Raw genomic sequence first — 19986 nt, forward strand, 5'->3', positions numbered from 1 at the left:
AAGGAGCCCCAGGAGCTCGGTGAGGGCACTTCCGCCCTGCCCGCGCTCCAGCAGCCTCCTCTTCTCGCGAGAGGCGCGAGGTGCGAAGCCGGTGGCGGCGGAGAAGCCGGGAGCGAACGAGCCCCGGGAGGCAGGTGAGCGTTGTGCATGCGGCCCAGGAGCTCGATATCCCCAACCGTCCCACCCTTATCCCTAGAACCTCTTGTTTCCTATTCCCAGCCCCGTCCCTCGGTGAGCACCGAACCATGACCACTTCCCGGGGAGCACGACGGGCTTTTGCTCGGGGAAGCCGGTGTAGGGCACCGGCCGGCCCTGCGTGTCCCGTGCTCCTGGCGCTGTGGCTTCTTCCCCTTCCGGGACTTCCTCGTCTCCCGCGCAGCTGGTATCGATCTGAAACCCCAGAGACAGCTCGCTAATGGGGTAGAGCCTTGATGACCGGGGTCCTGCTAATAGCCTGCCGTTGTGACCTTGGGCCTCAGTCCCTCGTCTCAAACACTGGGGGAGCTGAAGTCTCGTCTTTGGGGGTATCTGAACCCCGAGGTTGTAATTTTGAGGCAGTGACTTACCAGACCCTCCGTAGTGTGGAGTTGGTGTTGTTAAATAACAAACTTTTAACCGGGTAACTTGTAAAGATCTAGCTGGCTTTATTCAACTATTCATGAATCCGGCAGCATCCCATCAAAGTAGAGAGGAGCTCCAAAGAGCTACAGAGAAAGAAGGGTTTTGTGTTTTTGTGGGTTTTTAAAATTTATTTATTTGACAGAGAGATCACAAGTAAGCGCAGAGGTAGGCAGAGGTGGGGGCCGGGGTGGGAAGGAACAGGCTCCCTGCTAAGCAGAGAGCCCAAAGAGGGGCTGAATCCCAGGACCCTGAGATCATGACCTGAAGCTGGAGTTAGAGCTTAATTCACTGAGCCACCCAGGCACCCTGAGAAGGCTTTTTTTTTTTTTTTTTTTTTTAAAGACAGAGAGGTGGTGAGACAGGGAAGTCATAAAGGGGAGTAAAGGGTTATTTCAAGGAAGGTCACCTTCCTTTGGGGGACAGATGGGGGTCTGTTAGCCAGATTATCTTACTAATGCTGACCAGAAAATTTCAGGCTGACCCCTTAAGATTACATTCCTGGAACTGCCCTATGACCCAGCAATTGCACTATTGGGTATTTACCCTAAAGATACAAATGTAGTGATCCAAAGGGACACATGCACCCGAATGTTTATAGCAGCAATGTCCACAATAGCCAAACTATGGAAAGAACCTAGATGTCCATCAACAGATGAATGGATCAAGAAGATGTGGTATATATACACAATGGAATACTATGCAGCCATCAAAAGAAATGAAATCTTGCCATTTGCAACAACATGGATGGAACTAGAGCGTATCATGCTTAGCGAAATAAGTCAAGCAGAGAAAGACAACTATCATATGATCTCCCTGATATGAGGAAGTGGTGATGCAACATGGAGGCTTAAGTGGGTAGAAGAATAAATGAAACAAGATGGGATTGGGAGGGAGACAAACCATAAGTGACTCTTAATCTCACAAAACAAACTGAGGGTTGCCGGGGGGAGGGGGTTGGGGAGAAGGGGGTGGGATTATGGACATTGGGGAGGGTATGTGATTTGGTGAGTGCTGTGAAGTGTGTAAACCTGGTGATTCACAGACCTGGGGATAAAAATATATGTATATAAAAAATATATGTTTATTAAAAAAAAAAAAAAAAAAAAAAGTATTCTTTAGAATAAAAATTAAATCTAGAGAATCAATCTTCTTCCTAATCCTCATTCTTGATATTTTCTATTCCATCAACATAATAAATCAGATTTTTGGTGAGCAAAAAAAAAAAAAAAAAAAAAAAGATTACATTCCTGGAGAAAGTCGAAACTGCAGTTAGGTTAGGTCTTAGGTTCTGTGTGGTGATGATGTGGGCTTAGCACCACTTACTCCATTTTGGGCCCATTTTCCTCTTTTTAACAGTTTAACTGTTAAAAATATCGCAAACTTGCCAGATCAAAAGAACCATCTAGGATTTGTAGGTGATTTGTAGGATCTGAAGTTTGAGAAAGGCTGGTGGTGTTCATTCTGACATTGAATGCTAATTTCTGAGTGACTCAGGGAGGTCACGGACTGGGCACTAAACTGAAAGTATAAATGCAGAGTGCCTCACTGTGATCTGTCATCAGGGAAAGCTTCCTATTAATACGGAGAACTAACTGGTTTGGGGATTCGGGATAACTGATGACAGAAGCTAAGCATGTCATTCCGTAAATTTTGTGTTTGCAGTTGGACCCTTGTTTTTGTGTCTGTTTTGCAAACCCTTATCAACTCTAGTCTTTCCAAAACATCTTGCCCTCTCCTACCTCAGTTGCAGGGGAAGCCTTCCTAAACCAAAACTACTCCCCAAATGTGAAAATTCCAGATCCACATCTCTGAATTTCATTAAAACACTACTGATCTGTCCATGAGGTTTTGTTTTGTGAGTTCTGCCCACCCATCTTCAGTTGAGCCTTTCCTGTGGAATTCTAGCTCTGGGGTGTCCTTCCTAAAACCCTCAGTTCTTGACACACACATACCTAATTGCCTGAAGACAGTCTTCCATTTCTTTCTTTTTTTAAAAAAACAAGTTTGTTTGCTTGTTTTAATATTTATCTGATAAAGACACAGTGAGAGAAAGAACACAAGCAGGGGGAATGGGAGAGGGGGAAACAGGCTCCCGCTGAGCAGGGAACCTGATGTGGGGCTCAATCCCAGGACCCTGGGATCATGACCTGAGCTAAAGCCAGACGCTTAACAACTGAGCCACCCAGGCGCCCTTCCATTTCTTTTCCTTCAAGTTTCTTGTTTCCTTGCTGATGATCACCTTTTTCCCCGTGTGTGTGTGTGTGTGTGTGTGTGTGTGTGTATGCGCTTCAGCCAGTTCATTATACTTAAAATTTTCCTTTCTGATAGCGCTCAGTAGTCTCAGAATTTTTTTAGGCACCTGACTCAAGAAGATTTGATCCTTGGTTTGAACTGATATGCTAACTTCAGTCTTACTTATTTTTTTTTCCTTTTGGCCCTCTTCATCCTTGAGAGGAGCCAAATGCCTCAAGATTCGAGGTTTATTGGGTGCCTTGGAAATAAACAAGTGCATCTCCAGAAGGTACTTGCAGACCTCTGCTTTCCCATGGGCATGTGTGTAGGGCAGTGAGCACCAGAGAGGTTGTTAACAAACAAGGCCTGTGACATGACAATGACGTCTTCAACTCCACCTCTTTCTAGATATGAAACTAGGCTATGAGTCACTCTTCTAAGTATGTTGACTCAGACGCCAGACCTTTTTTTCCTTGTAGTTTTATTGTCGACACCACCAAACTCTGATGACGTACAGTGTTGTCCTTTGGCTTTTGGATACTCAGAAGAACATTGTCTCCCATTTTATTTGGAAAATGCTGACCAAGAGGGATGGCTGTGTCTGTGTTTTGAGGGTTAATGTTTAATAAGTGCATTTTATGAGCTCCCTCTTGCCACAGAAGATTAGTTTGGGGTGAGGGGATATGGAATGCGAGCCACTTTACATTCATCTAATGTACTGGCACAGTCCCATGGGTCCAGTGTCTACGACGTCATAAAATACAGCTCTTATATTGTGTAATTCTAAAAATGAAAAGGAAGCTTCACATCTCTGCCTAGGGAGTCCTCAGCAGGCATGGCTGAGGAGAGAGAATAGGTTTTATAGGGACTCTTTGAAGTAGAGGCAAATAAGCTGGCCACCAAGAACTAAGAGTTGCCTTAGAATATCCATTCCTTGATAAGAAAAGAACAGTGGACCCATGATTGACAATCCAGTGGTAGCTAGAACCCCAGTTCATCTGTATTCAAAACCCGTGCTCAGTAAAACAGCCTCCATTAAGGTTGCTGGAGAGGTCTAGACACCTGGCATTTTGTTTTTCTCTGGCTAACAGCTAACCTTTTGGTCCTTTCTTTCATGATGGTGCGTACCTGTGAGTACAGTACAAGGTTGTAGCTGGTGGTGGTAGGCCAGGAGCCTATCCCTTTCTATTGTCCTGGGCAAACCTGTGTCAATATCATTCTGGAAACAGGTCCTTTATTTCTTATAACTTAATGCCCAGCAATCCATATTCCTGTTGGCTCATAAATAGGACCTTGATCCTAAGTTGCCTACCTGACAGATTGGTGAGAGTGTCCTTCCTCAAAGGTTTTAGATCTTGATTATGCGCTTTTTAAGGCTTTAAGAACAATTCAGTGACTAAGGAATTCTGCTTATCTGATAACACTTGGCTTCCTTTCACTGGGGCTTGCAGTCAGGTCAGGATAAAAAAAGAGTAGGCATTCCACATGGAAGCAAATAGATAAAAAGGCATGATTGAGGGGCGCCTGGGTGGCTCAGTGGGTTAAAGCCTCTGACTCAGGTCATGATCTCAGGGTCCTGGGATCGAGTCCCACATAGGGCTCTCTGCTCAGCAGGGAGCCTGCTTCCCCCTCTCTCTCTGCCTGCCTCTCTGCCTACTTGTGATCTCTGTCAAATAAATAAATAAAATCTTTAAAAAAAAAAAAAAGCCTGATTGAAGCAAAAATGAGGAGGTTTTTCATAGAACAAGGAGGGATTCCCTTTGGAGAGGTGGGAGATCCAGAGGGAGCCAGATCATGGAGCCTGACTCCAGAAGAATGAGCTTTGGTTTCTCTGTAGAAAGGAAACTTCTTTAGGAAATGAATGACAAAATCAAAGTCCTATAGTATTTAAAGATGACTGGCTAACATGACCATGTTTTATAGACAGAGGAGCCAGTCATTTGAAGAGAAGAGGGTAACGGACATGGCTTAAATTCAGTCCTAGAGTGTGGTGGCATCCTTGGGACCAAGTTAGCGACTTCTGCAGAAGCCAGGAGTGTTCAGCCTAACACTGATCCATGCTTGACCTCTCTACCTGGCTTCTGCCTTTATGCCATTTATTAGAGCTATTTTAAGTCGAGAACTTGATGGCATTAAAGTTGCAAGAAAGGAGGAACTAAGTAGAATGCTGTCGCCTGACCTAATTGCATCCTGAGCGCATTCTATACTCCTCTTCGTATCAGGTGGAAAAGAAAGTTGACCCATGGTGGTGGCAGCGGGCAGGGGCTCTCCATCAGGTAAAAGCATGGACTTTACAGTCCCATAGATTTGGATTCAAATTCCAGGTCTTGCTTTATCCCACATTTACTAGTGTATGACCTGGCAAAGTCAATGGCTTCAATGTTCTGTCCGTAAAATGGGAATAATACCTAGTTTCAGGTTGTGCTGAGGTTCAGTTGGAATAACGTATCCAAGGTGCTTTGAACAGCCTGGGTAGTAGTACATGTGACACGTGTGGTAGGTACTATGATCATTGCAGATTCAATGGGATTGAATTTTCCTATTTTGCTGAAAGTGAAACCATTATTTGATTTGCCAAATTTAAATATGTTGTCTCTTTTTTGAGAAAATCTTAAGCTCGGGGTGGCATTATGTCTGCCAATTTATTTGCTTTCTTTGCTGAGTCATACTTTTGCCTAATATCCCGTGTGTTTTATATTCTGTTCAAGCTTAGTTGTCCCAAATCAAAGCAGAAATAATCTTTCTGCCTTCAGCCTCCTTCCTTGACTGCCAAGTCAGGACTCTCATCAAGGAAGCAGCCTGCGTCATTTGGGAACGTTGGGGTTATGAATCCTTGAGATAATAATGGGTTCATTATTTTTAGTCTCTCTGGTGTCTACACAGAGAGGTTCTAACGTGGACAGAATGCGCGGTGGGAGGTGGGAATTAGGCGGTGATTCTAATGGTATCTGCTGGTACATCATGGTACATCACGGGTTGAATTGTGCTTTTCACTCTGCTCAGTCCTCACTCTCCTTCAGCCCATAGGTTTTAGGTCCATCAGCACGGCTGGCATGGCAGAGTATGGGATCTCAGCTGGCCAGTCTGTGGCCGTGGTCTGGGATAAGTCGTCCCCCGTGGAGGCCCTGAAGAATCTGGTCGATAAGCTTCAAACGTTAACCGGCGATGAGGGCCAAGTGTCTGTGGAAAACATAAACCAGCTATTGCAATGTAAGTCCCTATCCACGTTGTCTTTACAGGGCCGGGGGCGTTGATAGGGGTGCAAGGAATGTGGTTCCTTGATAATCTGAGTTTTTGTTCTGGATGGCCCACGATGGCAGTGGGTGGTCACCCTGCTGTCTTTCAGTTGAGATCCAATGGACTTAGGAGTGTAGTTGATTTATGTAAGTATGTTGTTTCTTATTAGATATTCCACATTTTTAAAAAAAGACTTTATTTATTTGAAAGAGAGAAAGAGAGCACGAGCAGGAGGAGAAGCAGACTCTGCGCCAAGCAGGGAGCCCAATGTAGGGCTTGATCCCAGGACCCGAGCCGAAGGCAGATGCTTAACCAACTGAGCCACCCAGGCACCCAGATATTCCACATTTTTACAAAAAGTTTACTCTTCAGCCAGCTTCCTTTGTTACTTCTTTTCCTGAACATGTAAAAGGATATGAAATTACTAAGACCAAGGGAGAGCAGCAGCTTCATTGCCCCTTTTGCCAGTAATGGGGGTCTGATGGCATTTCCTGGACAGCTAGCTGTTCAGTCTTCAGGGCCAGGCCCAGAACCTCTCCAGGGTCTCCGGAAGGCTGGGCAGATTGCTTTGGGGGCCCTGGTGATTGCTGATTAGAATCTTCCTTCTTTTCAGCTGCCCACAAAGAATCTAGCTTTGACATTATTTTGTCGGGTGTAATTCCTGGAAGCACCACTCTGCACAGTGCTGAGATTTTGGCTGAGATGGCCCGGATCCTGCGGCCTGGCGGATGTCTTTTTCTGAGCGAGCCAGTAGAAACAGCTGTAGGTAAGGAAATCTTCATTTGGAAGACAAGAATTTAATAGCCTTGACTCTTCAGGTATATTTACTGCATGTCTGTGAGCGGGAGCTGTCATCCGGAGAGCCTCCTCCTCAGTGGTGAGTGATGATAAAAATCGGAAGCAGCTCATCTGAGGGGACTGTGATCTCTGACCAACCCAGGTTGGATCGTGCCTAATGGAAATTGATCACAGCCAATCCTAAAAGGATGCATGCTACGTGATTCTGTTCCTATAGCACTCTCGGAATAACAAAGTTCTAGGGATGGGGGCCAGACTGATGATTGCCAGGCATTGGGAGTCGAGGGAGGGGGATGTGTGAGGCTGGAAAGGGTCATAGGAGGGCTCCTTATGACTGTGGGAGCATGCACACTCAGCCACGCCTGCACACACACGCGCGTGCGCATGTGCCTATGAAACCAGTGAGATCTGGGGAGCTCTACGGACCCTCAGTGACCATCCCCTGGTCTTCCTAGCATGCCGCACTTGTGGAAGGTGTTCCCGTAGGGGGAAGGAGGCAAAGGGTCCTTTTTTTTTTTTTTGTAACTTTCTATGAATTTATATTGATTTCAAAATTTAAAAAATAAAAATGACTGGAAGTCTGGGAGTGATGAGTCTTATTATTGACTCACGTGAAACTAAGGGTGGGATCCAGGAAACAAAACCTCTCTTTCTTGCTTGGTGGTAAAGCTGCCAGAGAGGGCTACCAGAGAGCCATGCGGTTCTGAGCTTGTAAACTTTTCCATCTGTATGTGATGACTTGATTTGTAAATACAGTCAGAGAGTGAAAGGATTTTGCAATGTGTAAAGGTGGTTGTGTGGAGATACCGACTTGTGACACGGACCCTGGACACCAGCATCCTGTGTCGGGGGCATGGGCCGTGGGCAGCCGCACACAGTGTCTCTTTGTCAGAACCAAACAGAGAGAACACTCGTGTGCTTTCCAGTTAGTTCCTCAGCCTCCTTCTCACTCAGTGTCCAGCCACCCTGGGAAGGTCTTCCAAGAAGCCGAGGGGGTACGGCACAACAACAGTGGAATTATTATTATTATTTTTTAAAGATTTTATTTATTTATTTGACAGAGATCACAAGTAGGCAGAAAGGCAGGCAGAGAGAGAGGGGGAAGCAGGCTCCCCTGCCGAGCAGAGAGCCCGATGTGGGGCTCAATCCCAGGACCCTGAGATCATGACCTGAGCTGAAGGCAGAGGCTTTAACCCACTGAGCCACCCAGGCGCCCCCAGTGGAATTATTATATGACCCTTTGAACAACCAAAGGGATTTGTCCATTTAAAATACCATCCCTGTTACTGCCTCTCTGACCCAGATAGGTTGGAGCCTTTATGATTTTCCCTGTCTTTGACCCATAAAGTCACTAACTGGGGTTTTCCTCTTGGCAGTTAACAACAGCAAAGTGAGGACGCCCTCGAAGCTGTGTTCGGCCCTGACTCTTTCCGGTCTTGTGGAAGTGAAAGAGGTATGTTGGTATATGAGGTCATACAATCCATCATTCAGTCACTAGTTTTTTCTCCCACCTTTAAATATCTTCCACATTTATCCACCTCAGCATGTTGGCCCTCACTCTTCTTAACCATCTCACAATATCAAGAGCTGTGGAGGGGCTGGGACTCCTGCGACCATTTGGTAGCTGTTGGACACAGGTGGCACTCCTCCATTTTTTTCCTCCCTTAGCGTCTGCTCCCTTTTCCCAAGAAGACATTTCCATCCCTCTGTGGTTTCTTTTCTTTCGTTTCTGCTGTGTTCCTGGTGGGTCTGCTTCTCTGCCGGAGGCTGTGGTCCTCACCAGCATGTCCGACTCACCTGTGTATTCATAACCGCTACAGCCCGCGGAATGACCGGCATGGTGCCATGTTCCTCACAGACAGCAATTTGGTAAACACTTTAAAACTTTCCAGAGGGTTGGCTCAAACTAAGCACATAGACAAAATGACACTCCACGGTACAGAGCCCTGAGAAACCGAACATGAGGCATGAGGCAACATCTGTCATCTCCCGCTGCCATACGCTTACCAACACTGAAACGAGTATTTGATGCCCGTGTGGGTGGACACAGTTCCTCATCATTTTGTGGAGAGAGTATGGCCTCATCCTTTCGATGTCTTGAATTCCAGCTGCAGCGGGAGTCCCTGAGCTCTGAAGAGATACAGTCTGTCCGAGAACACCTGGATTACCAAAGCGACAGCCTGCTCTCTGTGCGCATGACGGGCAAAAAACCCAACTTTGAAGTGGGTTCTTCTAGTCAACTGAAGCTTTCTCTTGCCAAGAAGACTTCTCCTCCAGGTAAGACTGGCCCAGGGGCGTTGTTGTGTCCGGGTGGGCCTAGAAGGTCATCTTCTACGTTGAACCTGAGATCTAGATAGAGGCGGTGATATCCCCAGAGTATCAATCTTTCCTTCATTTCTGTCATTTCCAAAGGGAAGAATATTTAATGTTCTGTTGTCCGGGCATATTCAGATCCAGATGTGAAATAATGCATAGTTGTTACCTCGCTCAGCCCTTCTGTGCCAGAAGACACTGAGGCCCCCAGATTCTAGAGGCCTGAGCCACATGGTTTAGCTGACAACATCTTGCCACACCCCAGAATGATGACAGTCGTCCTCAGGAGACCTCACAGTGGCGGTCGTGGTTGATAAGAGTGACTTGCTCCTCTTCCTTTATGTCCTTTCTGTGCTAGTCAAGTCAGCTTTTCTTACTGTGAGGAGCTAAAGCCGCTTGTAAAAATATTTCTTCTCAGAAAGTTGCACCCGCCCTTTGCCACCCCCGCCCCTCATCACCTCATCCCTGTTTCACGATGCCTGAATTGAGAGAAATTGTCCCAGCTTTGAGGTACATGAAAATTTGCAGGTACAGTCACACTATTCTGGCTTGACTGACCAGCCGCAGTCTTTTAAGAAATACGCCGGGATCCCAGCCTTTGGATTCGTGGTTCCGGAATGGGCGGGAAGGCGTCAGAGGAGCAGTTTGCCTGGGGGACAGTCTGAGCCTCCACCTGCAACAGTGGTCTTCATGGCTGTGCTCACCCCCACGGTCCGGCCGAGGGCCTGCCTACACTAACTCCAGGCTCAGCTCCCAGGGCCTTCTCTGCACAAACAGGGTCGGGAGGGCTGAGGCTTGTGTCTGCCTCTGGTTTGCGTCACACCGCCACCCCCGGCTCTGGAGCTGGCATTCTCATATGTGACAGGTTTCTGGGAGGCAAAAGCTTTGGCACGCTTCCCCGCTTAATCTTCAATCTCTTGCAGTAGGTCTAGTGAGGACGACCAGCCCCAGGTTCTAGGGACAGAAACCAAGATGAGGACAGAGCAATGTGGAGTAAAGTCAGGCACATCAGACAGACCCCTCCTCTGTGTGGCTCTGTGGAAGTGGCCCAAATGTCAGAGCCGGTTTCCTCATCTATAAAATCGGGACAGCACATACCCACCTTCAAAGGGTCTTAGCAGGACTGACTCACACAGCGCGTATGAGATCTTTACCTTAGTGTCTCCGAGGAGCAGGTGCTTAGCAGATCTTGGCATTGGTCACCACACAGTGACTGGCTGCAAACCACAACTCCAAGCGGCACAACCGGGCCTCAGACCCAAGCCCCCTGACTCCCAGTCCTGTGTGCTCTCCAGTCTTAGGAGAGAGCACACACGTGGGCCTGTGTTTGGTTTCTGCTCTTTTGATGGACTCTTTTTCTTTTCTTGGTCTAACTCAGCAAAGCCTCCCATGGACCCTGCTGCAGCCAAGCTCTGGACCCTGTCAGCCAATGACATGGAGGACGAGAGTGTGGTGAGTCAGCCTGCAGTCCATGGACTGCTTTCCATGTGGCCTCGCTCTGGGGCAGCCTCTCTGGACACAGAGGGGTAAAGCCCAGCCTGCGGCTCAGCCTGTGGCTGGCAGTTTTGATTGAGAAGGAAACTCTATATTGGTGGCATTTTAAGAGCCTTTTTTGGCATCTCTTTTCCACAGATTTTCTTGTTCTCACTTCATGTGATATGTTAAAGATTCTGGTGGGGGTGTGTGAAGCTGAAAAGAGTCTGTCAGCTAAAGTATGTCATTGGCTCCTTGGTCTGGGCAAGTCACTGCACACTCATTGTCTTAAGAGCCATGCTTGTCTGTCTTTGATCAATACTGTCTGTTAAAAAGTTCTTCATTTCTGCAACTGTTGAAGTTACAGTGATAGCAAAACGGGTTATAGTTCATGTCCTTGAGGAATTTACAGATGAACTGTCCACACGTTTATCAAAGAATTGTACAAATGTATATGTCATTATTTGCCTTCTTCTCTGGAATTCTATAGAAAATATTTTATTACTTTTTTCATGTGACAGTACTTCATATATGCAAATAAATATAACACCTTTTTGTTCTTCCTGCTCCCTCCCCATACACACACACACACACACACACACACTCACTCTCTCTCTCTCCCCACATCATAAATTACTTCCCAGTCCCCTACAACCTAGTGCATCTTCTGGGGACACAGTCAAGTTCCCCGTGGTGGTCGGCTTGAACGTGGTGATCAGCCCAGAGTAGGTCAGTGGATGCCCTCTTTATACGGGCTGGAGAAACCTGCTACCACAGCCCTTTATCCGGCCTTCGGGCAGCAGAGACTGTGACCGTGTCCCTCACTTCTTCAAACACTCTCTAGGATCTCATTGACTCTGATGAGCTGCTGGATCCAGAAGATTTTAAGAAGCCCGACCCAGCTTCCCTGCAGGCTCCTTCGTGTGGAGAAGGGAAGAAGAGGAGAGCCTGCAAGAACTGGTAAGTGTTCGCAGAAGCAGAGTCTGCCGGGCTGCCTCTGGTGCCTCCTGAGTCTCAAGGAATCATAATCCTTGACTATTATTGCAATATTTATTTTATCATGAAATGCATACTGATGACCCAGGTTAAGAATCAGAAACATGGGGCGCCTGGGTGGCTCAGTGGGTTAAGCCGCTGCCTTCGGCTCAGGTCATGATCTCAGTGTTCTGGGATCGAGTCCCACATCAGGCGCTCTGCTCAGCGGGGAGCCTGCTTCCTCCTCTCTCTCTCTCTCTCTCTGCCTGCCTCTCTGCCTACTTGTGATCTCTGTCTGTCAAATAAATAAATAAAATCTTTAAAAAAAAAAAAAGAATCAGAAACATGACTGGTATTGGGGCTCCTGGGTGGCTCAGCGGGTTAAAGCCTCTGCCTTTGGCTCAGGTCATGATCCCAGGGTCCTGGGATTGAGTCCCGTATTGGGCTCTCTGCTCTGCGGGGAGCCTGTTTTCTCCTCTCTCTCTGCCTGCTTCTCTGCCTACTTGTGATCTCTCTGTCTGTCAAAGACAGAAAGAAAGAAAGAAACATGACTGGTATCTTAGAAGTCCCCTCTCCATGCTTCCTCAGCGGCGTCTTGCTCTCTCCCCCTACAAAGGTTACCATCCTCGCAAGTTCATGTTCATCGTTCTTGGCTTATTGGATAGTTTCCCACCTAGTGTGAAGCTCCAAAAGATATATTCTTGAGTGGGGAAGAACAGGGTAGGAGGCGCAAACCTGGTGAGGCAAGGAAGAGTCGGTATTCTCCGTCTGTGAAGGCGCCCAGTGATGATCTGGGCTGAGCTCTTCGAGGATCTCCCAGAGTCCCTTCCGGGAAAGTCAGTAGGGAGCGTCGTGGGAGGGCTCTGGGATACCGAGGGCATGCGCAGAGGGAACACCCGGCAGGGCTGCAGTGTGACGCGGTGACCTGGTGGCCAGCGGAAGTGTGGTCAGAGGGCAGGGACTGCTCGGGCTGTTTGGCCCTAAGCTGCCATAGCCCGAGTCTCCTCCTTGGAGCAGGGCAGAACACCATGTCCTCAGCAGATCAGCAGGGCGGGCAGGGACGGGAAAGCGGAGGGTAGGCAGCACGTGGTCCAGATAAGCCAGGGGCAGGGTCTGGGCTGGCTCTCCTGTGCTCGGGAACAAAGAATGATGTGGTGGCGGCTTGGTGTGTGACCTTGGCAGCCGTCAGCCCGGCCATCTACTGGGCCCCTGCTCTAGCACTCTCCTATGCCTCCGTCCACAGCAGAGCTGACATCAGGGGGTCTGTCCCACTGTGCCCCTCAGGGCTCTCCCCTTTCTGTCCTGTGTTAGCTTTTCTGGCTGTTGTAGCACCTGCTGCTTTCTTGGTTTTCTCTCTCACTTTGGTGGACTCCATTCTCCAGGAATGCTTTAGAAAGGCTACTTGAGAGGCAAGTTTTTTTTTTTTTTTAGGTTTTCAGACTGTGTGTGGCTAATCTCTTTTTTCTGTTCTCATAAAGGATTGGACATTTCGATATAGACATTTGAATATAGAAATTAGGTTGGAAATAATTTCCTTACATGATTTTGAAGACATTTCCTGTCTTTTTTTCCAGTGATTGTGACAAAGGTATCTGAGACCATTCTGTCTCTTGATTCTTTCTGTAAGACCTCTTGTTCCATTTCAGAAGTTTATAGAATCTTCTTTATCCCTGGTATCATTTTGTAGTATGTCTCGAATAAGGGTCTGCTCACATCTTTTGCACTAGACATTCGGTGCGGCTTTTCAGTCTAGAAGTCATGTTCATAGGCCTGGGAAACATTCTTTAATTTATATGTGAGGTTTGTCTTCTCGATTTCCTTTCTCTGTCTGTGGCCTGTGCCACAGACACTGGGCCCCTGTAATTGGCCCTGTCATTTTATTTTCTTCCACATTTTCTTTATGCTCTACTTTTGGGGAAATTTCTGCGGGTTTATCCTCCAAAATTTCTGTTGAGTTATTTTATTTCTACTGTTTTTGATTTCCATGATTCTTTTTTTTTTTTTTTTTTTTTTAAGATTTTATTTATTTATTTGACTGAGATCACAAGTAGGCAGAGAGAGAGAGAGGGAAGCAGGCTCCCCGCTGAGCAGAGAGCCCGATGCGGGGCTCGATCCCAGGACCCTGAGATCATGACCTGAGCCAAAGGCAGCGGCTTACCCCACTGAGCCACCCAGGCGCCCCTCCATGATTCTTCGTTTTGTTTTGTTTTTAGCATAGCTTCCTTTTTTTTTTTTTTTTTTAAAGATTTTATTTATTTATTTGACAGACAGAGATCACAAGTAGGCAGGGAGAAGAAGGGAAGTAGGCTCTCTGCTTGGCAGAGATCCTGATGCGGGGCTCGATCCCAGGACCCTGGGATCATGACCTGAGCCAAAGGCAGAGGCTTAACCTGCTGAGCCACCCAGGCACCCCATAGCGTTCTTTTTTAAATTTTGCAGGTGTGATCTCTTTTCCCTTGAGGTTTGTGATAGTTCTTTGGAGGTTTTTCCCCTCCCTGCATTTTCTCTGTTTCTTTCAACTTGCTCTTTTCTTTTCAAGATTTTATTGATTTGAGAGAGAGGGAGGAGAGCAAGCAAGCAAGAGAGTGCAAGAGCTTGGGGGAGTGGGGAGAGGGGCAGAGGGAGAAGCAGACTCCCCACTGAGCAGGGAGCCCAATATGGGACTCGATCCCAGGACCCCGGGGTTATGACCTGAGTCAGAGGCAGACACTTAACTGACTAAGCCACCCTGGCGCCCCTAACTTGCTTTTTCTCTTTTAGGAGACCTTCCACCTCCCAGGAAGCTCCGTTGTCTCCATGATTAAGAGGGGAGGACAGAAAGCTGGGAGCCCTGAGCTTAGCGCTGGGATTTGCTGACTGCGCTTTAGCGAAGGGAGCCTGAATGGGCCTGTGGGGAACACCACAAAGTCAGCATCTTTGGGTCTTTGCCTTTGGCATGGTTAGATGTTTCAGAGAAGGGTCTTTCTGGTGCCCCCTGTTCCTTTGGAGGTTTCGGGGTGTGATGTGGGTTGAGAGTCGGCCTCCTGTTTGACCGGGGCTACCTCCCCACCTGCTCGGAGTTCAGCTCCCCTCAGTTAGGGCCACAGTCCCCAGTGCCGCATTGCTGTTGTCTCTTTTCCTGTGGTCCCTGTCTTTGCGGGGTTAGGTCTTTCTTGAAGTTTTGGTGGGACCTCGAGGGCAAGGAGAGTAGACGCTGCTTTCAGTCTGTCCTCTTAACCTGGAAACCTCAGTGCTTGGTGTTTTTGCATTCATTCTATGGATAGAAAGAGCAGTGAACAGTTTACTGGTGGTGTGTGGGTTTGCCGAGTCATTGGCGTTTTTTTTAAGTGTGAAAGTTGCCAGCATTCACAAATCAAGCGATTTCAAGTAAAAATCCAAATTGTTTTCTGTCCTTTGCTTTGGAAAACGTGGTAACACGGAGTCTGCTTCCCCCTCCACAGCATTAATGAGCTGAAGCTGGGTAGCGGCCAGCCTGTGTAGACAGGGCATCTCCCCTCCAGGTCTCCTGTGGCCCACCATTCTGCCTCCCTGAATAGCTTCAGGCACTTCCCTTGTCCGCCCAACCCCGTGGGTGTTTGTGAGCTCAGATGCCCTGGTATAGTAAAAAGAGAGACGTTTCTGAGCGAGTTTGGGCTCTGTCAAGGACTTGGAGCCCCCGGGGGGTGGCCCGTCTCACTCACAAGCTCCTGATTTTACCCCAGCACCTGTGGCCTTGCGGAAGAACTGGAGAAAGAGAAGTCAAGGGAACAGGCGAGCTCCCAGCCCAAGTCGGCCTGTGGAAATGTAAGTATCCGGATCCTTACTTAGGACTCATGAGACGTCACTGGTGTTGGTCCTCATCCGAAGCCAGCACAGCCTAACTCCCGTTCCCAGTTACTGCCCGCATATTTTAATAACGGGCAGATTTCTGACACCGTGTATGCAGGAGAGTGCTCCCCCCCCCCCCAGGGGGGTAGCATACTCATGCCCGTAGGGGAGGCTCCTGTTCTTCCCAGCTCATAGTGGCCTGATGCCATTCAGCCATTTGGCTGAGCTCAGCTGTGATGGAAACACAGCCTCCCAAGGAACTTCTCTAGACCACTGTTTCTCGTAAAACCAGAGCCCTGCAAACCTCTTTGTATTTGGGTTTCAGATGGACCCCCATCTGCGCCCAGCCATTTCCACCAGCTGACCATAGGCATGTTACAAACTTAGGGGTCCCTTTCCTGCCCTTGTATCTGGGATGCGCGGACACGGAGCTTCCCCGTGTGTGTGATCATCTCTTCTCTCAACAGTGCTACCTGGGCGATGCTTTCCGCTGCGCCAGCTGCCCCTACCTCGGGATGCCGGCCTTCAAACCCGGCGAGCAGGTGCTCCTGAGCAACAGCAACCTGAGTGACGCGTAGGAGGGAGCCGGCGTCCTCTGGCCAAACCCCGTCCCTCCAGTCCCGCCGGCGTGCTTCTCCCACCCCCTCTGCACTCGCTCGCTCTCTGCTTAGAATCCATTTGCAGGGGGCGTGCTTGGTCAACAGAGCAGAGAGGGCCCTGGGGTGCGGCGGTGTGCGGTGCTGCTGTCTGGCAGAAGACCTAAGTATAATGGGGCCTGCTTACTCCGAGCGGAGGGACTGTTTCTCCACCTCGTGTTAGGGCACGCTCTCCCGACATCACTATGCTGACCTGTCGCTCGGAGCCCAGACACCCTGGAGTGGTCACGCTCTGGGACAAAGAGGGCCCCCGCCCCACTTCAAAGCTCAACCACAGTGCCACGAGCTGTCTTCCAGAGGTGGCGATCTCCTCAACATGCAGTTGGTGGTGACGGGAGTCACGTGTCTCATGGCCTCAGGGCACCAAAGGACTCACCCATTGGTTGCTGTGATCATACTCCGTGTCCCTCTGTCCCTTCCCCACCTCACCCCTGTTTTACTGTATTATATCCGTCTTGTGGTTCCTGTTCATCTACAGTTATTAAAGTTGTGTACTTCACGTACATTGTGGCAAGGGGTGTGTGTGTGTGTGTGTGTGTGAAAGCCCACCAGCAGGGGCCAGGATAAGCAAAAGCAGACTTAGAGAATCAAGCCAAGTTTTAAGGACAAATACCAATGAGCATTCACTTCCACTTACTGGTAAAATATACCAGTCCTGGTCTCTCTTTTTTTTAAGTCATCTTTATGCCCGATGTGGGGCTCAAGCTCAGGACCCTGAGATCGAGAGACACATGTTCTACTGACTGAGCCAGCCAGCGCCCCCCACCCCCGCCCCCACCCATCCTGGTCTCTTAAATCCATACAAACTCTCCCAACTATTTGGCGAGGTCAGTTCCAGTCTGTGTGAGTGAGAAACAAAGAGAATGAGAGGTCTCCTGGTCAGAGAGATTTATTGTTTCAGGTTTCTGTCCTGCTTTCCTTTAAATCCTTATCACCCTGGTCTCTTAAGTAGATGAAGAGAGGCCCTGACCCTAAAGTTAGGACTGGCCCCACTGGGGTGACACCAAGTCTCTTCAACAAAGGAAGTTTTGTGGTCCAAGCTGTGGTCAGATGGCTGTGTCAGACATCACACACACACACCAACCCCTTGTGTCATCCCCAGCCCCTAAGTGAGACGATGTGAGCACGACAGGACATCACTGCTGGGACTGGGTTACATCGTATGGCAAAAGTAAAAGGATTTGGCAGATGTAATTCAAGTCCCTAATGGGCTTCAGTTCAAAGGGAGCTTACCCTGAGTGGGCTGCCCTAATCAGGTGATCCTTTAAAAGAACCAGAGAACCAAGAGTTTCTCCTGCTGGTCTAAAGCTACCATGTGGAGAAAAGGCCCTAGAGGGGCCCCTGGAGCTGAAAGCAGCCCCTGTCAGCCAGCCAGGAGAAGGGGCCCTCAGCCCTGCAGCTGGGAAGACCCTGGGCAGGAGCCCAGCCTCATTACGTCTGGAGTCCTGAGCCACAGAATCTTCAAAGGTAAATGTGTATGGTTTTAAGTCCCTAGATCTGTGGTAATCTGTGATGCCACGAGAGCAAACAAATTCAGCCCCAGACTACATTTCACATTTACAGATACTTAGAACCAGTATTTACTGAGAATGGCTGGGATGCTGTTCGTGGCCTCCGTTGCAGTCACCAAGTGAAGGACAAAAATCTCTAACTTTCAGGTTGAGCACAGGAGATTCTGAACCAAAGAGCTTCTTGGGTTGGGTATAACAGAGCCTGGGGCAGCTGCCACCGGCCCTTGCTGACCTGATTCTTGGTCTGCCTTCCTGTCGCTGCTGTTAAGGCTGACATTAGGTCCTGTCCGCTACACTTGGCATAGTTAGTGGTCCCTTGTTGGCAGCTGCTGGGCCACCCCCATGAAGGCTCAGAGTTGGGCCAGCAGGCTGGAGAGAGGCCTTGCCAATCAGCAGCACACACCTGTCCTCGGAGCTCGGCACAGCGAGCAGACACCGGCGGGGATCGCTAGTCACACCTTGTGACTTTGGAAGATAGCACTTCTGAAGGAGGTTTTAGAGCCAAAAACAGACTCCAATATCACTGACTGCAACCTCGGTTTCCATCTGAGAACACTGGGTGGGACAGAAAGTGACCTGCCACCAGCCGAGAACCTTTAAAGCTGCAGGTGCCTGATGCCTCTGGGCATTCTGGGTCAGTCATGAGTCTTGAGATGGTGCTGGGAAATCTTTTTTTTTTTTTTTTTTTTTTTTTTGTAAATACTGTAAGGTCTTTTGCTTAGAACTTCCCTCTCTCCCTGAAGCCACTCTAAAGCACAAAGAGGGAAGGACAGTGGAGCAAACCACACCTTCCTTGGTTGTCACGGGCTTCCAGCGCCCTGGGAGAGAGTGGGGCTGAAGGAAGAATCCCACAGAGAAGCCATGAGCAGGAAGCAGGATTCTGTGAGCAGGAAGCACGGGCTGTTGGGCAGGAGAAGAGGGGTTTTGCTTTGTGACCATCCTACAGGCACCCATCTGTTGTGTGGGGAGGAAGGGGGGTGCTACACACGGAACCCTTACCAAGAATCCGTGAAGGTATGCCCAGTTGAGGCCATTGGTTTGGACAGTTACGCCCTAGCGTGTCAGTTTCAACTCCGCTTGTAGCTTAGCATCCCTTGGGTGGCTTCAAAAAACCAACAAAACACCTATGTTTGGGACCCCTCCTTGCCAAAGACCAAACAAGTCAATCTTTTCAAATCGGGCTAAGGGTGTCAGCGTCTTTGCAAAGCTTTCCCAGGTACTCATTTCTAAAATGCCTCCAGGATTGAGAATCCCTGCCCTAGAGAAGTTGTTTTCCGCACGCGCCAGAAGACAAGCTCTAAAGTGGTTAAAGCGGCACTAACTGTAACAGCAAGAACCTGGAAATGGTCCAAATGGCCTTTAACAAGAGGACGGATGAACGAGTCATGTCATTGCATGGTGGAAAGTGGCGTGCTGTGGTCATGCATGTCAGCGTGGAGGGTCTCCCATGACAGCCACAAAAGCAAGTCATGGGAGAGCGTGTGTACACAGTTTCACCCCTCCCACAGAGCACAAGGCTTGAAAACACACAAGATGCATCAATGAGAGGGATGTATATTATACATACTGTTTACACACACACATATGTGACAAACAAGAGGAAATCAAGGAGAATGATACAATTCAGCCACATTATTGTCTCTGGAAGTTGATGGGAAGATGACATTCTATAAAGAGAGGAAATGGGGCTTCTTTTTTTTTTTTTTTTTTTTTTAGATTTTTTCTTTATCTGACAGAGATCACAAGTAGGCAGAGAGAGAGGAGGAAGCAGGCTCCCTGCAGCGCAGAGAGCCCGATGTGGGGCTCAATCCCAGGACCCTGGGATCATGACCTGAGCCGAAGGCAGAGGCTTAACCCACTGAGCCACCCAGATGCCCTGGAAATGGGGCTTCTAAGCAGAAGGAAGTTTCTGTTTATTGAGCTGGCTGGTAATTATTCTATTATCGGTTTATATACCTTACATATATATTACCTACTTTTGTATTTATAAGAAATTTCATTAAAAAAAAAAAAAAACCTAGGAAGGGGTGCCTGGGTGGCTCAGTTAGGTGACCCACTTGGTTTCGGCTCAGGTCATGATCTCAGGGTTGAACCCCTGATTGAGCCCCACATCAGGCTCTGAGCTGGGCCTAGAGTTTGCTTAAGATTCTCTCTCTCTGTGCCCCTCCCCCCACCTCTCTCTAGAAAACAAACAAACAAAAAACCCAAAACAAAAACAAAAAACTAGGAAAACCCACACATAAAACCCTGGGGTTTAAGGAAAATGCCTGCCAGCCCAGAACACAGTCCTGCACCTCTCTAATGCAAACCTCCAGGAAATATTTGGCACAGTTAAAATCCCTTTCAAACCAACGCTAACCTTA

The 19986-nt window shown here is 48.4% G+C and overlaps 1 protein-coding gene across 1 annotated transcript; it reads left to right on the top strand.

Annotated features, from left to right (window-relative positions):
• Positions 1 to 4: 4 nt before the first annotated feature.
• On the top strand, positions 5 to 16615 carry CIAPIN1 (cytokine induced apoptosis inhibitor 1). Its single transcript, XM_059153693.1, has 9 exons — positions 5 to 134; positions 5874 to 6063; positions 6704 to 6856; positions 8265 to 8341; positions 8997 to 9165; positions 10580 to 10653; positions 11519 to 11634; positions 15351 to 15432; positions 15924 to 16615. The coding sequence occupies exons 2-9, from the start codon at positions 5907 to 5909 to the stop codon at positions 16032 to 16034; spliced, it is 939 nt and encodes a 312-aa protein (XP_059009676.1). The 5' UTR covers positions 5 to 134; positions 5874 to 5906; the 3' UTR covers positions 16035 to 16615.
• Positions 16616 to 19986: the final 3371 nt, after the last annotated feature.

Source organism: Mustela lutreola, chromosome 16 (assembly GCF_030435805.1).
Source record: "Mustela lutreola isolate mMusLut2 chromosome 16, mMusLut2.pri, whole genome shotgun sequence".
NCBI lineage: Eukaryota > Metazoa > Chordata > Mammalia > Carnivora > Mustelidae > Mustela > Mustela lutreola.

Excerpts from the sequence above, each read along its gene's own strand:
- CIAPIN1 (XM_059153693.1), top strand. The coding sequence starts at position 5,907 with ATGGCAGAGTATGGGATCTCAGCTGGCCAGTCTGTGGCCGTGGTCTGG. Across the intron at positions 6,857-8,264 it reads GCCAGTAGAAACAGCTGTAG|TTAACAACAGCAAAGTGAGG; the intron begins GTAAGGAAATCT and ends TCCTCTTGGCAG. Across the intron at positions 10,654-11,518 it reads ACATGGAGGACGAGAGTGTG|GATCTCATTGACTCTGATGA; the intron begins GTGAGTCAGCCT and ends AACACTCTCTAG.